General features: G+C 39.4%; 1 protein-coding gene across 2 annotated transcripts; it reads left to right on the top strand.

The window, feature by feature from the left end:
• The first annotated feature begins 2 nt into the window (after positions 1-2).
• FAM210A (family with sequence similarity 210 member A) lies at positions 3-18,640 on the top strand. Of its 2 annotated transcripts, none has more exons than XM_074899288.1 (5): positions 3-80; positions 11,472-11,596; positions 12,819-13,291; positions 15,425-15,536; positions 16,787-18,640. In XM_074899288.1, exons 3-5 carry the CDS (start codon positions 12,843-12,845, stop codon positions 17,084-17,086), a joined length of 861 nt encoding a protein of 286 aa, XP_074755389.1. In that variant the 5' UTR covers positions 3-80; positions 11,472-11,596; positions 12,819-12,842; the 3' UTR covers positions 17,087-18,640. The 2 variants fall into 2 exon arrangements, with proteins under 2 accessions (XP_074755389.1, XP_074755388.1); XM_074899287.1 differs by lacking the exon at positions 3-80 and adding an exon at positions 95-248.
• The last annotated feature ends 2,081 nt before the right edge of the window (positions 18,641-20,721 follow it).

Raw genomic sequence — 20,721 nt, 5'->3', positions numbered from 1 at the left:
GGAGGAGGAGGAGGACTGCGAGCCCCAGGAGGCCGTGCGCGGGGTGCGCGCGTGCGCAGGCGGCCCCGCCGGGCCTCAAGGTGATGGTGGGGACGGGCGGTGCTGCACGTTGCCCTGCCGCGCGGGGCGGGGCGGGGGAGGTGGCGGGAGCGGCGCGCGGCAGCGGCCGTCGGTCAACCGCTGCCCGGTGCGTCTCCATGGCTCGGGGCCCGTGAGGAGCAGCGGTGGCTTGGTGGCTTGGGCACAAGGTACCCGCTTGGGGGGGCCGAGGGAGAGGAGCTGCCGCCCGGGAGCGGGCGAAGGTGGCTGCGGGCGCCTCCCCGAGCCACCCCCTGGGTGGGGGGCGGCGGCGGGGGAGGGAGCAGGGCCGCTGGTGCGACGGGGGCTGTGGGTGGGGAGCGGCAGGACCTGCGGGCGGCGGGCAGGTACCCCCGCCGCGCACGGGTGCCCCCAGCCACGGCTGGTTTTGGTCTCGCGGTCCCGGGGGTTGGGTTAACTGACCTGCGGCCGCTGGTGGCCGGCGAGGACGGTCGGCTCCGAGGCGCCCGGGGCGGAATGCCCGCTGGGAGCCCCGCGCCCTCCTTCTGGCTGCTTTCGCTTTTGCAAACTCTGGGGCCGTTTTTTTCTGGCGTGAAAAATGTCGGCCGCGAGTCTCTAAGAGTTGTAATCGCTTAAGGGCCGTAGTTAAGTTATGCTCCTTAGGGTGTGCCTCTCCTGAGACACTGGTTCTGCGCATGTCTTGACTTTTTAGAGGCCTTAAAGTGGCTGTACAAATGTCTTTTAGTCTAATAAATGTTTTGCGCGGGTTTTGGTTGACTCGCTTGTAGCACGTGACAAATACAAGCAAAGGGCTGGCTTCCTTCCGTAGAAGAATCTCAAAACTGAGACATCTGATTTTTGGTTTTGCTCCTCTTACCTGTTTACTGGCAAAACTATGTTTTCTTGCTCAACTTGAGTTTTCAGCACTTTTTTCTCTGACATTTAGTATGGACTAGCTTTGGAGGCCTCTGAATCCATAGGAGGAAGTGGCTGGCTGAACGAGACGCAACTCTCTTGGTAAAGTTACATAGAGTTATGGTTCTCGTTAGTAATCTGCTTCTGGTAATTAACCATTGGGAGATATCTAGAAGTCTAAGAGTTTTTGTTAAGGATTTTAAGTCAAATGTCAGGTGTTACAGACTAGGTGTTCAGCTTCATTTATGCCCATTAATGAAACTCCTTCTACAGGGTGGCCCAAAAGAAAATGTTCATTTGGACAGTAGTACATGAAGCATCCTAGAATTCCTTACCAAAACTGATTCTCAAACTGAAAGTGTTCCTCAATTTACCTAAACCCCAAGGTGTTACTGCTGTTACAAGTATAAGCCTAAAATGATTTGCCAAGGTTTTGCTACTTTAGGGAGAAATAGGGAACAGATTCCTCATTTGGAATGTGTCTTGCCACCTGTGCCACTAACTTATATGAGTTGCAGCTGCCTCTGTGTGGGAAATGCATGCACAGAGGATAATGTGTCCCCATCATTCATCTCCTCCTATGGGATTGACAGCAGGTGTTTGTCTCCTTTTCTTTCAGGGACTGTTTGAGGTAAAAGGGGTATGACTGGCCTCTGTGGCAGCATTATTGAATTGCACTTGCAGCTCGAGAAACGTTTCTGTTAGGGAGGGGAAAAAAATAATTTTATGATTTAGGTAGGTGGATATCAGGTGGTGTACACTTGGCAAAAACTGAGCAGGCAAATTCAGACTGTTAAAAAACATGTAAGGAATGTCAGAGCTTAAAGATTTGTCTAGCATGACTGCTTACAGATCTACTTCACAGACTATAGCAGCTGACAAGAAAAAAGTTTGATCTGGTTTTGTTTTTTAAAAGGATCTGTGTAATTCTCCTGCTGTAGATGACCTTTTCTATAGATCAACTGACCTAGCTCTGTGTGTATACTTATAGGCAACACTAAGAAACTGAAGTGTGTTTTTGCAGTTCAGGGAATTCTTGATGTCCTCTTATCTCAGATAACAGCCCTCAGTTTGCATCTTGACACACTTCTGGATCTGTAGGGAGTTCTGAGTGACCTTGAAGATAAGGCCACAACAAATTCAATGACAAAAGCAGGAAGAGCAGCGATTTTTAAAATGTAGAACTGTTAGTTGAATCCATAGCATTCCTTGCAATCAGTTAGTTTTGCAAACTGGGAAAAAGATTCAACATAGTTCTTGTTGGTGTTGATAGACTATGAACCTAGATAGCTGAAGCTGACTACTGCTCAAGTTACAGGACTTTTTCTTAATTTTTAAGTCTAGGATCATGATACCTCTAAAACCCACAGATTATTCTTCATGTCCCTGCTGTTGTAATAAAATTACAGTAAGTGTAGAAAGTTATTATTCAGTTAAAAAATCTTTATGATCTATTGTAATGATACCTTTCCTAAATTCAGTTGGCTTTGAAGCGATTAACCCCCACACGTGTATTAAGTCCAACATACTTGGTTCATATTAAGTCAAGAATGTATCACTTCAAACTCAGCAAAACTATGGTTTAACCAGGTGTTAGTAGCCCAGATTGGTGTACCTAGTTATGTCAGTCCTCCCACCTTTCTCATCTGTTTTAGTAAGCAGTTCAGGCACTTTCTCCTTTAAGGCACTGGGATTGTACGATAGGACTTTACCTGGGTTGGTGTCTAGGCAGTGCAAATAGCAATGATCTGTGTTCTCGTGAACTCTTGGCTTTCCTCTAAACAGCTCAAATCCTTTCTACCCTAGTGCCTTTCATCAGACAGTTGTCCCTGCATCATCTTCAAACTAGCTACCTGTTATATGAGTCAGCAAAAAGTGAACATTTTTTTTGTTGTTTCCAGACATGGCACTGCTCCTTCTAAACAAAGACATCTGAATGGTAGAACTAGGTCTCATTCTGTGCACATCAGAAAATGAAAGTTCCACTTAGCCAGGCTCAACATTTTAATTCCATGGATCTACTATTTGATCTTGTCCAAAAACTGACCTTGACTATGTTGTAACAGTTCTTATATAAACAAAACAAGAAGTTGTGTGGCTGTGGTTGTGGCTTTGTAGAATGTTGTAGCAGATCATCCCCTGCAGCTCTCTAGAACTTGTGTAGTCGGTCTTTGCAGAGTGGGATAAGGGAGGGGAGTGGGGGGTTAATACAGTCTGGTGCTCATGAACAAATTATAAAACTCAGCAGTAGTTTTTTCAAAGGGATGGATTTTTTTGGTTTCTGAATAAAAATACGTGAGTGGCTTTACAGCAGTTCTGTCTCTTCCAAACGTGGCTGGTGGAAGACTTGAATAGAATGTGAGGGCATTTACCTTTTAACTGTAATGATGGTAGTGCTTAGCCCCAACATGTGCCAGTCAGTTAACTATTTGTTTTTAATAATTTGTTGATTTAAAAGTTGATTTTGCTGATTTTAAAATTAGGTGGCATCTTTTGCTCCCTGCTGCCTCAAGCCATAGAACAGTACTTTCTGACAGAGGGATGTTTCTGTGCTGAAACGCAAGCCTTGGGCCTTGTTGATACATCTCATCGAATGCAGTGTGCTTTCAAAGGTTGCAGTGTTGCAGTCACAGCAATCTGAACCTCAATCTGAATACAACAATGTAGTAAATCTACAGTAATGTAGTAAATCCGCCACTTCAGACTGGGTGGGAGCACTATTACTGAAGTCCCATCAGAGCTCCTTCTGATGTAAAGACACAGCTCTGTGAGTCTGATGCTCTTTCGAAAACTTGTGGATGGTGTCATTTTGTTGTTTGCATGGCTGGCAACATTAGCAATCATGTCCTCTATGCAAAAGGTGCTGTGTAAGGCATTAAATTGAATAATGGGCAAGAAAGTTTATCCGCTTGGGTGTCAAGACCTTAATAAAAATTCTTCTTTTGTAAGAACAGTTTGCATTCATTTGTAGGGATGTGGGGAATAGCATTTACTAAAAATTAGATGAAGAATGTGGTTTTGAGCATGTGTGTATTCTGTAAATGTTATGATCAGCCTCTTCACACGTAATTTTTCAAGATATTCTGATTGATACTACACATATTTCCCCATATGGACAAGTTTGAATTCACAACAGAGAATTCAACACTTACTTTGAATATTTAGAAAAGATTTATACTGGAAGTGAATGTCTGCCAACACTAATTCTGCTGAAAGATGAACGTTCTGTATTTTTTGCCGGGAAAAATGACAGCTTTTCAGTGTTTGAAAATGTGAAATAAATGTGATGAGAGAGTTAAAGGAAAAAAAACCTTGAACCTAATGGCTTCCACTGTGAATTCTGTTCTTATTGAAGCTGTGGGTTTTTTCCAGTTTGGGGCTGCCTTTCATTTCTTCCTACTTTGCTTCTAATTGTAAGGCCTCAGGGGTTTTCCTTGAGCATGTTTTTTGAAGCACTTTGGGCCCAGTTGATGTGTTAAAGACTTGTTACTTGGTGGGAGTTGTTGTTTTAAGTGTTTTGTAAAATTGTTACATAGTATAAGTTGCATTTAAAATGTTATTACAGTCAATACTGGAGGGAAGAGACACAGAACAATGAGACAAGACCTGTGAAGATCCAAGGTGGCAAAAATCTTTTTTATCAAGGCTAGTAAAGAAACCATTTTGGTAGTCACAGTGCAAGATGAGGCAGAAGGCTGTACAAAGTTGACACTAAGATCTAAGTTTAAGCGTATTCCTAATAAATTACTTTTATAAGTAGTCAGGAGAAAGTATTTAAATACCCAAGCTCTTACTCTATGGTCTGGTCAAACACGCTGAACTTTATTTGGATTAGCACCATTTGTTTTAGTGAAAGCCACAGTATCTGCAGTGTGTCTCCAGTTGTTTTATTAGACCTTTCAGGAATAAATATTTTATTATAACTCCAAGAACTGTTTAAAGTAAATGTTATAATCTAAATTTTATATGTCAGTGAAGTCCTGAGTGACCAGAAAGAAAATGAATTAACAAATGAGCTTGGATACTAGAATCCAAATTATGAATAGCAGAAAGTCTTGAGCAAGATGGAGTTCAGTTTTGTCTGCAATCTATTGACTGCTGTTAATGGCTCTGTTAGTGAAAAGAGATGTTCACTGCAGCTCTGCGCTCTAAAGAGGTAGCAGAACTTCATAAAATAAATATCTGAACATAGAACTAATAGTCATGTTTCTAATGCCTTCCAGTATATGTTAAAATGTAGAGTCAAGAACTCTTGATATGCTCAGTGGAAGTTGAAAGAGGCAAGGAATTGACCAAACAAACTATTGAGAACTCTAAGAGATTTTCAAACAATATTTCAGTGAATCTTAGAAAATGGATCTATGTATTTATTTGTGTTTTACCATTTAACCCCTCATCAGTTAAGTCGTGGGCTTTTTTTCTGCAGGAGTTCAAAGCTATATGCAAGATACTGCTGACAGACTTGCTTATGTGAATTCCCTTTTGCAGCCCCTTTTAGTTATTTAGTAGAAACTTCCCACAGCACCACCACACACACCTCCATGTTAAAGGGCCCTCTGGTTGAAAACTTGACAGAAGAACACAAGTGTTTTGAGGGGAGTAAAAAACTGATGATACATTGGGAGATACAATGACAAAAAAGGCTATTGGGGGTTGTTTGGAAAAGTTATTACATAGCGGAATAGAAAGGAGAGAGAATTAGATATTGATCATTAGCTTAAAGTGAAAGGTAATGTGCAGAAGGGCAAAATAATAAGCAGATGAGCACAGTACCTGCTTTGAACTAACAAAGGGCTTTTTAACCTTTTTAGCATAGGTGATTATGCTTGTTTTTAAGCTTAATGTTTAAAAGCATAACTTCTTCAACTTGCTTATTGCAAACGTGTCTATAGAGTGACAAATGGACAAAAAATCAAATCGGATAGCACTTTAAAAGGCAGGGTTTTTTCCCCTTTGACATGTGCCTGTTATTTGGGGGGGCTCTGGAAATAAAAGAAGATGATCCAGCAAATTTACACTTAGAAAGAATTGTGGAGAGTAAAGACCTTTTGTAGTACTAGTGTAAGAGGTGTACTTACATAAAAATTCAGTAGAGGGCAGAATGAAACTTCTGAATGAAGGAACATAGCGTAGCTGTTCAGTACTGCAAAGCAGGAAAACAAAGTTAAATGATGGATGAGCACCGGTTATTCAAATCATAGTTCTGAAGAGCATAAAGCACAAGTGATTGTGATACTTTTTTTTTTTTAAGAATTAAGGAGAAAACATCTACACTTTTATATAATGCTTATCTGTGTGCAAGCTTAAGATCTAATGCCTTCCAACGTAAAGGAAAATGGGGATACCACTGTCATTGATCGGATGCAGATCAGCTGTTAAACCTCCTTTGTAGCATTCCAGATCTATAACTCAACACATGGGCATTGCATTAGGTGTTTCTGCTTTATTTTCCTTCTAAATCCAATGTTCAAACTTTATCAACATCTGCAAGAATACTTTTTGTTGTGCTCTCATACTTAAGTATCAGAAAATTGTAGTAGTGAAGATTGCAGTGTAAAAACCCTATGAGGGCTCATTCTGTTTTCTAGGCTTCTCTGAGTTTGTTTTAGCATGAACCAGAGTAGTTTAGATAAAATAAGGGTAAAAAAATCGTTGGCTTGTCTCCACTTATATGAGTATTGAACCTCTGTATTATGATCAATTTTAAAATTACAGCATTTATTAAGTGAAGATATTATATGAGATTAGACATGATGGAGGTGGGATGGGGCTAATGTTTTAGGGTAGTTTGTCTACAAGAGCTTCGTTTGTTTTAACATCGTGATTTTTTTACCAAGATTTTAATAAAATTGACCATGACTTATTTTGCATTCTTCCCTTTAACCTAAAATGTGGTGTTATATTTTTTTTAGACAGCCCTAAATGGTAGACAAGGTTAAAGAGCTAGTGATGCCCAAACTTCAAATGATAACCAAGTTTCTTAGTTTAGAATAAATAACAGATTGCATTGGGGACACTGCGAAAGTAGTAAAGGTCAAAATACAAATTCTAAATGCTTGTTATTGCTCTCTAAAAATACTAATACAAACAATAAAAAGACCCTATACACTGCCCTTTTCTCATCCATAGATAGTGACTGCATCAGATGCTGAACCATTGCAGTTACTAAGAGGTTTATACTTATATTTTACATCAAGTTTAGGAAAAACACTGATGCTTTGCACGTATTGCACTATTATTACAATGATCTTAAAATGCATTCCCAGTTTTTTAGGCAGCCCATATATGTTTTCTGTTCAGTTGTATTTTTCTTATTTTGATTTATTAGCTTGGCAAGATGCTTTTTTTTAATATACTGTCAAGAAATTCTTGAAAATAACAAGTTCAATCTGAAAACAAGCTTTGATTATTTTTTTTATAAATTATGTTTAGTAAAAATGTAAACAGTACAGTGGGATTTTTTTATTAAAGCGAGCTGTTTGGATGAGATCTATGTACATTTGCTTTTTTATGCAGTCTGAAGAGTGAACTGGAAAGGATTTTTGAAACCTTGGTTTGTGTCCTTTCAAAATTCTTCTGTATATACAACAATCATCAAAGTTTTCTTGATTTTACACTAAAAATGGCAAAAATGCAGATTAATTCTCTGGTTTCATAGAAAGGTGCCTTGGGAGTAGAAAATGCTCATGGATTTTCGTTAGGAACTTTCCTGTGGTATAATTAATGTTCTTTTTTTAAACGGTAACAGAACACGTAAAAGTGCTTTAAATTAATCCATATTTACATATTGTGTCCAGAGTGTTTCTGGTAGAACTAAGAAAATAAAACAATGTAGTCTACGCATACTATACCCACAATTCCCTCAGAGGCTTTCTGACCTCTTTTGTAGAAGAACTTACGCTAAAGTTTTTGCCATCTTATATCCACCCTCATTCTTGTATTTTAATTTCTCTGGTAGCTTAAACATAACTAACAGGGTAACTGTTTTTATACAAGTTACCCTGATGAAAGTTTCATCTGACAGCATCTCTGGCATGATTCCTCTTTCCTCCAACAGGAGATATCCACAGCAGCCTTTGCTGTACCTATTTTGGCCTGGCTTGTTACTTCTGTGTTTTACAATGATCCCCTGTTGGTTTTCTTTGCATAAAATGTTAGCACACGTCTAAAACCATGAATTTGTGGTAGACACAGAGACCAACTCTGATGTTAAAAGAACCTGAACTTTTGTTGTCCTCAGGAACAAAAGTAAGTCTAATCTCTACTTCCTAGTAATCACTGGAAGGGAAAGGTTTAGCAGAGCAAATGCAAGAGATAGGGTGCTCCTGCAGTACATCAGGTCTATGCCAAAGCTGATCTCAATTATAACAAAAGTTTGCTAAATAAAACCCATCACACTGAAATGGGAAGCTGATCTACACTCTTCCTCCAGAGGCCACTAGAGCACTCCCTTTACATCAGAGGGCTTGTTTAACAGCTTGCCATGAGACAGACGTGCCTTCAGGAACTAAATGGATGTCTGACCAGGAGTATGTCCTGAACGGCCAAGATCTCTTCAGCTCAGTTTACAGCCTGCTGGAGATACTACTAAATAGTTAGCCAGAATATGACAGCACTGAAGAGGAGACCTCATCCTGAAAGTGTTTGTATATCGTTTCATAGTTTGTCCTACTGGTATGTATTCAGTCACTGACCACATGGGATTATTACAGCAGAGAACAGCAGTGTTTGTCCTCAGACATCTCTCTTTTTTGTTTGTTTGTTTTATTGTGGCATTTTTAAGAGAAAGCTAATGTAGAAAATTAAGATGCTTTAAAACACCTTCTGACCCCCACCCCCCACAAAATTCTCATGCCACAGACCAGCTGCTTTTCCACCTTGGTACCTTAAGCTTCTAGCTTCTTTCCTTTTCTGTACGTTTGCAGCATCATGCCAATGGCATGAAAAAAATGAAATACTTTAAAATGAAGAAACAACTTTTGGAAAGTCGCTAGGTGCAATTGTGGATAACATTTAGGTTACTGTCCTGACTTCCTTAGAATCTAAGTGGTTTTAACAACCTGAAGTTACAGGGGCAATTGAGTGGCTTACATAACTCCAGCAATTTCTTTAAATATTATACTTTGAGAATAAAATCATATCTCAAATCCTCAGACTGATGCACTTCTCCTGCTGTCTATTGAGTGCTCAGGGTACTAGGAACTTCCTTTTGCTGATTGCATCTTAAAGGGCAGATTTCTCTGTATTTATCTGGTACTTTAGAGGGATGAAACAACTACAGGTTTGTATTTCTTTGGGCCTCCAACCACATTTATTGTGTACTTTGAGTTGTCTGTCCTGTTTAAGATTTGTTTGCAATGTTGAGCCAAGTAATTAAAATATTACAATTGAACAGCTGCATGCATCACCCCCTTAACAATATTAATTTCTTTAAAATTAATTTACAAAGTGTATGCTATTTTAATCTGTCATTCATTTGCCTTTCCTACATCCTGCTGTAACCATTGTAATACTTCCCTCATTTAGTCTTGTAGTGCTGCTGGATAGTAGCATAATCCTCAATTTACTGATGCTTTAAAAGTCTCTCCTTTGTTCATTTAGATAAGTAAAATAAAGCACATACCTATGAAACACAGTAGCATCATTGGGAAAACGCCACCCTTGTTTTGAAAAAAACTGGTTTATTTTCACAAATGTAAGCACTATCATACCTAAGCATCTAACAAAAAGCTTTTTTTAAAGTGGAGAAGCAAAAAGTAAGCTGTCTCACAGAATATTAGCTAGAACCATACTATTCATCCGTGCTCCCGGTGATCAGGACCTTTTCAGGATCTACCCTAGATGGTTATAAAACCTTTGCTTTGACCACTTAGCACCTTGCACCGTGGAGAAAAACCCTTTAGTTAATGAGTTCCAAGTCTATCGGAGGATATAGGGACAACCAGGCGTGGCAAGTTTTATCAGTGGGCCTGGTAGTTCCCCTTCTTTAAAGCAATCAAAGACATTCTGTTTGTCTTACATGGTGCACTTAATTCTGTGAGCAGAGGCCTTGAACCTCATTTACTAATCACTGCTGTGTTAGCTGCTGACTGATGCATGTTGAACACATAGTAGCGAGCTGTTGCTTCTTCAGGTCAAGGAAAACTCTCACCCCCAGAAGCCATTTCATACCCCAATGTTTTGGAGCCTTTGCAATGAATCAGAGGTGTGGTACCATGTTACTTTTGTGCTGTTAGTACGTGCTGGACAGCAAGACCTAGAACAGTGTTCTGAGAAATGCTAGTATGTATACTCTCTATAGAATAGGAAAATTCAGAAATACTTTTTCGTCTTGCTTCTGTACAGAATGGTCTCCTTCCAAGGCTGTTGGAATGCAGAGTCCTGTTAGTAACATTAATGAACCAAAATCAGAGTGCTGAGCATGGTTTCCCCCATGCTGTATAGTGGCAATCTTCAAAGCTTGTTTGAAATAGGTACTTTTCAATAGGGTACCATCCACTGAAAACAGATGAACAGCAGAAGTCTGGCTCAAGAGCTCCCAAATTTCTGTGGAAGGATACGTATCCTTTGCTGAGTCTGTTGGCTGGATATTGTGAAAATCTACTTAGAGCAGATGCTCAGTGTTGTGTACTTTTAGTGAGAGGGAAAAACAGTCCTCTGTGGAGAGTGTTATCCCTCAGGAAAGGAGTGTGCAAGCAATGTAGTTGTCCTCTTCCAGTTTGTTGTTGTTATTTCTATAAATCAGTAAGGTAGCTGGCATATGACAGATTGCCATCTTAATACTTGAGTTTTGCTGAGTGTTTTCACAACTTTTTGTTTTGAGAAGCAATTACATTTGGATCTAAGAAGTCAGCAAGAATCTCTGCTTCTCATAAAACTAGAGATGCTACAAGTAGTTGCTATGTCCAGTGAATTCTTACAGAGGACTGACTTGTTGAGAGGCAGTACCTGTAGCTGATCTACTGCTCTGTAAGCAGCAGCAATTCTTGGCTCCCACTGAGTTCATAACTCAGCAGGAGTGAGTAACTGCTTGCTTACATAGACATGAGAGTCCCCTATTCCCTTGTTGATGCAATACCTCCTGTTACTATGAGTTCAACAAAAGCAGGTGTCTGTGCTTCACATGCAAGGTAGAGGTTGTCAGGGAGTTTGAAATCATTCCTCCAATCTTTTCCCCACATCAAACACTGTAATTCTAGTAATTGCAATTAATTCAAGCACAATAATGACATTAAAATACTTAGAAAATATATAGGCAGCAATGTTACAACAGATGCATTTGGGTTATGAAACTTTTCTCTCTTGGAAGCAAACTAATTCACAGCTGAGGAACTTATAAGTAACACAGAAAGTCTCCCATTAGTGTGCCAGTATCCAAAGGAGAATTTACACCAGTAGCTTCTTCGGAAAGCAAGGTTTTAGGCTGACCAAAAATCTTGCTAATATTAGTTTGCTGTGATGGTTGTCTCTCTAAATGCTTCTCTCTTTTTTTTTTTTTTTTTTTTTTCCTACTTTAGCAGTCATCAATATGTTTAAGACATATATTTGAAAGGTGTCTAACTAGTGGAAGAGTTGTGACTTTTTGAAGATCCAAACCCTATAATCATACTTTTCTTGTTGCATATCTGGAAAGTAATAAAGGGTATGTATGGTTGCTTTTTTTTTTAAAACTTCTGCTTGTGTTATGAAGTATTGACGATGAAGCATTTTCAGCAGCCTAGACAAATTTACTACCAAAACACCTGACGGAAATCTAAGGTAGATATAGGGAAGGGGAAGCAGACATGAGGGTGAAAGTCAAGTTTCAATTAAACTTGAATGATTTCTAGTTTGGATCAAGAATTCTTATGATAATAAAAAACATAAAGGCATCAGAAAAATTTGGAAGTTGTAATATAACTGAATTAACTGGCATTTGTTACATAAACTCAATTAGTGGCACTTTTTGGAGGGAATCAAAAATAGTTCCGTAACTTGCAGTCATTGTATAAATGAAAGGCGTTAGTATTTAATTCACTAGTTCAAAGCATGCATTTTTTTTCAGAAATAAATTACTTCTTGATCACTACATGCTAAGCAAAATTCCTCACTTCTTTTGTGGGGAATCTCTCTGGTTCTTTGTTCAAGAGTAACTTAAGTATTAAAAATCATAAAGTTAGCTGGGTTAACAACAGTTTTAAAATATTCTTTGCATTGTAATATTTTGGAAATGGCAGTTCAGTTTTGCTCCTGCTAATACATGATGTTCAACAGTACCATCCCTCCTAGCAGATGTATACTGGCAGGCTGTTAGTTCTGAGTTTGTTACTATTAAGGTTATTGATTATTGATTATTACTAATTGTTATCATTGGAGTTTTTACTATATGAACTTTTTGTTCAAGATAGTACATGAAAAATTATACCAAAACTAAAAATGTATTGACACCAAAAATTAATTTTAATTGCACTTCAGTAAGTTCATGCTACATTTATGTAGGCTCAAAGTATCACTCAAACTATCAGTTGCTACTGGAAGTGACATTTCAAGGGTAACTTTTCAATAACTGTACCAGATTATGCAGATAAAGGCAGTAGATAACACTAAACATTTTAAAACGTCTTTAGAGAATAGAATGAGCATTTTAGCTGTGAGGAACACAGCGTGCTAAGTAAAGAGTCCGTTTTAGTTCAGAATGCTAAAGTGACATCTAAAATTATTTGCTTAATTCTAGAAGGTAGTAATATCTGCAAAGCAAGATAAGGAAAACCATTTAAAGTAGAAAAATAGCAATTAAATTTTGAGAATTTCAAGTGGCATTGGAGCAAACAAATCAGATTATTGAAATGCAATTTGTTCACTCTTTTCTTGTTTCCTCTCTATAGAAACCTCAGCCACACTTCATCAAAATGCAGCGGAGTCTATTACATACTGCATCTCAACTGGCACATGGGACATGTTTGGGGTTTCCTCGCACTAGTATCTTTCAGTGCTTAAAAGGACAATCAGCATTGTCTACTGTTGAATGCAAAGTGATTTTGGCAGTGGACCCTCCTAAACGATGTCTTCATGCAGGTGCAGCACACTTTGCCTCAAAGAAAAGTGCTTTTTCATCACAGCCAGCAGACACTCCTCACAAAGCACCAGAAGAGAGAAATCCTTTGACTTCAGCCACTGATACACCCAAGCAGAGCCCTGTAGAGTCAGATTCTTCAGATCCTGATCCGTTACAAGACAAATCAATTAGTCTTGTTCAGAGATTCAAGAAAACTTTTAAACAGTATGGAAAAGTCATGATTCCAGTGCATCTTCTGACTTCCACTGTATGGTTTGGATCCTTTTACTATGCAGCCATGAAGTAAGTTTATAGTTTGTTGCAGTGCCCAATACTGTTGTTGAATTGAGGGTGACTTTCACAAGTGAAAGGACATATAAATTACCATCACATGTTAAAAAGTGCCTCTATGTAACAGGGAAATGAGGCTATATTTTTATCTGAAGCATAAGATTAATATCAAAATTATATAGGATTCATGAAAGTGTCACATACATACCATGGTACGCAGCAATAACTGTGTGATAAGATATATTGCTAACATTTGAAGGAACGCTCATCTCCCCAAAATATGCATGGATGTAAACAACATTGAAATTATGAGTAACCTCTCACAAGGTAGAGAGAGGGATTTGAAATCCTGATAATTAATTGCTAGGTGACATCTTTATAGACCTGTTGATTTTTGCCAGTGGACTTGAGGGATATTTCGCCACTTCCCCCTGCTTCATCCCCAGTCCTCCCTCATCACTGGACTTTGATACTCTTTACCTCTCTGAGCTCCTCACAAGCCATGTGTATCTTTTCCTTTTTCAATTTCTGCTTACTGTCTTTCCTGCCTTCCACTGAACATTGCTACTGTAGACCAGACCTTTTAATTGGAAATTAAGTATCTGTGTGGCTAAAAAAAAGTATTCTAATTTTAGTTTCTTTCAGCTATAGCATGTGCCATATAATGGCATTTATTAGAAAGAAGCTACTATATCAGCTAGGAGCTGTTAGTTCAGATGAAAGAGGTTTATGGATCTAAAAGATTAAGATCTATCTGCAAATCGTTTGCTAAATACGAGTAAATTATTATCTCTGGATTGCTAGTGTTGTATATTTAGTAATAGCATGAAACAATGACAGTTCTTGGTGGCAAGAATGGGGCTTTGACACCAGGATGCCTTACCGCACGTTTGTTTGTTTTAGTTACTCTAACCAGCTGGCATAATTGCCCTTTCTAGGAGCTATAGATCCAAATGTCATTCTAAATTTAGCTCATGTCAGAGGAATAAAGGTCTTGAGTTATAAAAATATTTTACTTTAGACAAATTCAGGTTGATGCTTACTCCAGACATTGCAGGTTGAGTGAAGATTACTTTTCTTGAAACACTTAAGTTAGCTGCTAAAATAGGTATTTGTCAGATGAAAACAACTGAAATATTTAACTAGAAACTAATTATAACAAAGCTTCAGTTTGTCATGCCACAGCAGCAGCAGCCCCTTGAAGTGGAAAAATGACTTTCAGAATGACTGCTTGTGATATGAGACTAAAAATGGTAGTTTATGAAATAACAACAGTTAATGCTGTCTTTCAGATCTTACTAGGTCTACATTTTCTACTTTGGGGATAGGTCTTCAAATTGTAGGTTCTAGTAACATGGTAAATTACTGCCTGTTATTTTTCCCAGTACTGAAATAATCACATGTACAGAAGAATGCTTAAAATATTAGGTAGAAATCAATAAGTATACTACTAATATAACATCTCTAAATATTGGAAAGTCAGGTCTTCTATAACTGCATGTAGTGTTCTACTGTAATGTGAAAATGAGCTTTTTTTTTTTTTTTTTCTTTGGTGCTGATGTTAGCTTCCCTGGTTTTCAAATAGAAAGAAATTGTGATAGGAGCTCCCTCCACCCATTTTGGCACCTTATATTGATAAAGTGGAACAACTGGGCAGAAACCCCCTGAATATAACATGTTGCTTACTTTGCCACATTCCATTTGTTTGATGTATTTAAAGTGAATGGAGGACACTGAAGTACTGAGCTTCTGGGCATGCTGCAGATTAGTCTGAAATTTTTAAAAGTAGTTGTTTTAGGGAAACGAGAACATGAAGTTGAACCTGCACAACCGGAGCCTGAGTAGCTGTCTTACCACCATTCTATCTACTTGCCTCCAAACATAATAAACTAGAACACAGGTAAGTTAGTAGCTACTCAACCCAACAGAGATAATATAAACGGGTCACCTCTTGGAATGCTGAAAAAACCATTAATTTGCCTATATGTACAGAAATACAAATCCTGTGAGTACTTTGCTTAGAGGAAAAACTACTTTGCTATCGAATTACAGAGTTTGTATAATAAAGAACAAAAATGGTACTGTAAATCACTGTTCAGGTTTCAAATTCCAATTTAGGTTGTCGATTTTTTTTCTCTGTTACAGAGGAGTGAATGTTGTTCCGTTCCTAGAGTTGATTGGCTTACCAGACAGCATAGTAAACATCCTGAAAAATTCCCAGAGTGGAAATGCACTAACTGCATATGCATTGTATAAAGTAAGTATAATTATAGTTTGTAAATAAGCTCTAGATCTTGCCTGGTGAACCAAACAGGGTTTATTTGTTTATAGCAGAAAGAATTAATGCTGTTTTCTTTCTTTGATAGTTGCACATACTTGAGCATTAATTTTTGTAGTAAAAATAGTCATGTGCAAGTTGATAGTGGCTCTGTGTTCCTTTAAGGAGTCTATCTGTATTTCTAAAATAACTTCTTTGCTGCAGAACTGTTGTCTGCCCTCAGCGATTTAATTACAGTTAAGTTATTCCTCTGTATCCCTGACATAATTAACAGGGATAAAGAGGTAAAGTCTAAACACCTCATGATTTCCAGATAAAAGCACAGTTATTTTTATCCTACAGGATTCGCTGATTTGTCTTCCTATCTTAGTCTCTATCACTGTCAAGTACTTGCATTGTCCATTTGAATCTGTTACTTACATTCAGGTGTGGGTCTCTTTTTACTGCTTTATATGCACAGTCCATGTAAGTACTGTATTCACTTTGAATGCCACTTACCTGTTTTGTTTCCAAATTTGATGTGCTTCTTAGCTGTTATTTAAAGGGGTTATTTTTCCAAATAAAATGTGAAAATGCTACTCTTGCCAATTACTCCTGTGCCTAAAAGACCAATAAATAAATGTGGTTAAGTATAAAGATTTTATTATAGCTGGGAGATCGGGTAGTGTTGGAAGAAACTTTCAAGATGTGGAAGCACCTGAAATAGGTTGAAAAGGGAAGATTGTGCAGGCTTCATCTTTGAAGTTCTGAAAGAACAGGTTAGTCTGTCTAGAAGAACAAACCTGGTTTGTTGTGTCTTGGACTAGCTGACCTCTTAAGGTCTCTCTTAGCTCTAGTTTTTTACGTGCAGGTCCTAGTTTTATCCTGAAAGATGTCTATACTCTTGTGAATTTTAGAGTTTAAAGCATATCTTGTATTTCCTCTTTGCTTATATGGCTCAGTGTTCACATACTCTCTGATCTGAGTTGCTTAATATTCATCCCACAAGCTGCACAGGGAGGTTTTTTTAAATTGAAGTCTAATGCCTGTGCTGATTTTGTTAAAAGGATACTTCAAGTAAAAGATATGCATTTCTGGGCGTTGCACTAAATTGGCTTATTTCCTTATAAACAGATGATCTTTTTAGTATCTGACACTGGCCAAAAAAAATTCTCAATATTGAAAATATCTTTTGCTAGACAATATTGTCCTGTTTTATTAATGTGGTGTATTCTCTGGTTTCTTTTAAGATTGCAACTCCTGCCAGATACACTGTGACTTTGGGAGGAACATCCATCACTGTTAAATATCTACGTAAGAATGGCTACATGTCCACACCACCACCAGTAAAGGAATATCTGCAAGATAGGATGGAGGAAACAAAGGATAAAATTACAGAGAAGATGGAGGAAACAAAGGATAAAATTACAGAGAAGATGGAGGAAACAAAGGATAAAATTACAGAGAAGATGGAGGAAACAAAGGATAAAATTACAGAGAAGATACAAGAAACCAAAGATAAAGTTTCATTTAAAAAGATAAAGGACTAAGAGATGCTTAATTTTTTGATATATCAAACTTAGCACTTTAACCCTTTCTGAGGCAGGATATACAAAGTGCACTTCTGAGGGTTTTTTTCTTCCCCCCCCCCCCCCATCTAGAGACTACAGTTGCTCAGTGGATTTAAAAGTCCTGTATATTCACCAAGGTTAAAGTTCCTTGGGGGCGGGGTTGTGACAAAATTTGAATTTACAGAAGGAAAAGAGAATCTCAGAGTTTGTGTGTCCATTGGTAATAGTGTTGACAGATCCTCTTACCCTCGGCCCCTGCCAAAATGAAGATGGTTTCTTCCAAAAGCCACTACTTTATTCTTCCAACATACTGCACAGCCATTATTCCATTAGACTGACTCTTCCATTATATGAAATGAACATTTGTCTACTGGGAAAGGCAACATATTGTGGTTTTCAGAGTATATGGACCCAGGCCTGTCTCATCTCTCAACTTGGAGATAGACCATTATCACTGACACTGCACATGAAGGAATCAAAGGATTAGCTACTCAGTCTGAATGAATTATAATGCCTACCTTGACTTCAGCTGAGCTGTGGTAGTTTACAGGTTGAGACTATGACTCTTTCTTGGACAGTGTGTATTTTCAGAAATCTTGATTGAAAGCTGTAAGAAGATGAGTTAATCACAGTAGCCATACTGTCAAGTATACTTTCCTGAAGTTGATTTACAGTAGAAAGTTATTAAATGAAATTAATTATTGTATATTAAAAACTTGGGGGGGGGGGTTATTATGTTAAAGTTTACAAAACTGTTCTATTCCATTTTCAGAAGAAAAAAATTCTGAAATAGAAGTTTACTTGAGAAATTGGTGTACTAAGGGGCTTTTTAAACATACAGAAGTCATTAAACCCAAAAGTTTCTCCTCCTTTTCAAGAATCCCTCAGACTTTACTAGAACAACTTAACTAAAATAAGCATAACTTCTGAGACAGTGATCACGGTCTACCAGAATTTTTTCCCCTAGACTTTCTTAACTCAAGCAAATACTTACTCATAGGTGAAGACTGAAATGCTGTCTCAGTGATGTCATAAAGGACTAAAGTTGAAACTGATCTATTTGACTAGGCAGGCAAACTTCTCTCATGGTTTTAGTCAAATGTAGGCTAAATTTAAGGGTCTTTTTCCAAATTCCTGTTGCAGATCTCACTTTGTAGCAACTCTCTGCATGTGTATCTTGTTTAAACAAAGGTGTGTTTTTTCAGGAGGATATGGGACAGTTAGATCCTGAGCATTGTTAATTGACTAGAATAAAAGAATACAGCTGATAAAGTATTAACTCTGCCCCACTCTTATGTTTTCAGTCAAGTCACTGAGGGCCTTTCCATGTCTGAGTTGAACTTCATTAACTTAATTGTGCAGGATTGATTACATACTTACTGCCTCTGTCCACATGTCAATTAGTAACTACAATCTAATGTGTACCTCACAGGGATGCTGTGAGGAATAATCATTGTATATTCAGTGCCCTGAAAATGTAAAGTGCCATGTTTCTGATAAATATTATTAAAAAAATAAATCTGTGAATTCTTACACTGTTGAGATGAGCACTACTGTAGGATCGGATAGATTTATTTTTTTCTTTCTTCTTTCTATTTTAGTGTACATTCTTCTGATGTTGGCATCTGCCCATTTTTATGGGTATTGTTTGCCCGTGTCCTGAGGCAGCCTGCAAAGCCCAAAGTCTGCCCCTGTAATATTGCATGGTCTTCCTCTCAGTCTAGGGGCAGATGAGACAGAACCTTTTGGTGCAGCTCACAAGATTCACCTCTCTGCACATGGCAGGGGTCACACAGGGGCACTTTGGTGTCCTCTGATGGGTCTGTAGCCCCCAGGCGTGTTAGAACTTGTTCATTATGCAGACACACCCTTTTGATACTTCTATCCAGTTGGCCTGTGACCGGTTCCAGAGCTCAAGTGATCCCTCACTACCAATGCAAAGTACAAAAGATGTCTCTTAACTATGTGTAGTGGATTGTCCTATGTAACCATTTCTGCAGCTGCAGGAACCGCTCATAGTGGCTATTGTCAAGACCCTCATCTCTCTATTGTTTGGTCAATTTTGCAGCATGAACAACCTCGAAGAGTTTCTGGGACAGCCACATCCTTCACCCAAGATGTCAATTAATAAAGCGTCAGTTATGCCTGTGGATTGATCTACACAAAGCGAGAGGGGAAATCTTCAAGACTTCAAAAATCTGACCTGGAGAGCTTCTGTGACAATTAGCAAATGCCTGGTTGTACTGGTGACCTTCTCTCAAGCTGGCCTCATCTGGATCAATGCATTGCCTCATTAGTGCAGAGGCCAGCTGGGGAGTTCCTGGGCCACCCAGAGAATGAATGACGCGAGGCAACAGGGTGCCCAGCGCCTACCAAGCTACACCGCAATTTCAACTGTAGGATAAAGTTGACTTTCATCCTTGTATCTCACTTACTTCTGTAGCTTTTGCCAGAATACTAGGGTGTGGCTCTCATTACTGAGAGTAAGACCTAGCGTGAGTGTGCATGGCTGGAAACCAGCGTCTGTCCCCCTTTGGTGAGGCAGTGCACCAGGACTGTTCTGGCAGGGGATGCCTGGGGACAACACAGGGTCTCTTCTTATTGGTGCCCAGCACAGTTGACACACTTCCATGGGGCAGAGGTGTCCCTCAAGGTGGTGCAGCATCAGTGGGTGCTCTTGGCAGCACAGAAGGAACTGGGAAAGCAGTTTGGCCACAGCACCTAGAGCTGGCATTGAGGCAGCCAATGAGTGACTTTAGCAAGGGAGTGCCCAGCCGAGCTCCCCAAGCTGTCCCCAGTCCTTGGTGAGTGAAAAGCCCAGGAGCATCTTCAGTTGCCTGCTGACCCATCCAGTCAGTGCTAGAAGGGGCTGCCTTCTTCCCCTGGCAGCTCATCATCCTCGTGGGCAAGGGCTGTCCTTTTACAGACAAAGTTAGAGCCTGAGATGAGGGCTAGAGCTGGAGTCACATCCCAGGATAGAGCCAGAGCCAAAGTAGCAACCTGGAAAAAAATTGGAGCAGAAGTAGTGGCCCAAGATGGAACTAAAGATGCAGCCTGTGTAAGGAAGGGCCCAAGCCAAGTGACCACTCAAGCAGGAGTTCAAAGTCATGGCCTGACATACCAGAGCTGAAGTAGTAGCCTGAGCAAGAGGTAGAGGCAAAGCCTGAAGCTAAATTAAGAGCCCAAGATGGGACTGAAGGCAAAAAAAATGCCCAAATGAGGACCAGAGCCAAAGGTATGACCAAAACAGGGGCAGGAGCCAAAGTTTCAGCCCAAGCATTGTTTGGAGCAGAAGTCACTGCTGAAGATGGGGCTGGAACCCAAATAGTAACCTGAGGTGGGGCCAGAGCCAACATTGCTGCCCAAGATTAGGCAGGAGATGAAGTCTCATCCCAAAACCTTGACTTATATCAAGGCTTGATTTGACACCAGTGCCAAAGCTGCAGCTTGAGCATGGGCCAGAGCCAAAGCTGCTTCCTGATACTGGTCAGGGCATGAAGTCACAGACCAAGATAGCACTGGAGCAGAAGTCCAGGACCAAGCAGGAGCCAGATTAGTCCTGAGAGCCCAAGCAGAGGCTGGAGCTGAAGTCATGGCCCAATATCAGGATAGAG

This window comes from Athene noctua, chromosome 2, assembly GCF_965140245.1.
Source record: "Athene noctua chromosome 2, bAthNoc1.hap1.1, whole genome shotgun sequence".
NCBI lineage: Eukaryota > Metazoa > Chordata > Aves > Strigiformes > Strigidae > Athene > Athene noctua.
This window is presented reverse-complemented; position numbering and strand designations above follow the sequence as displayed.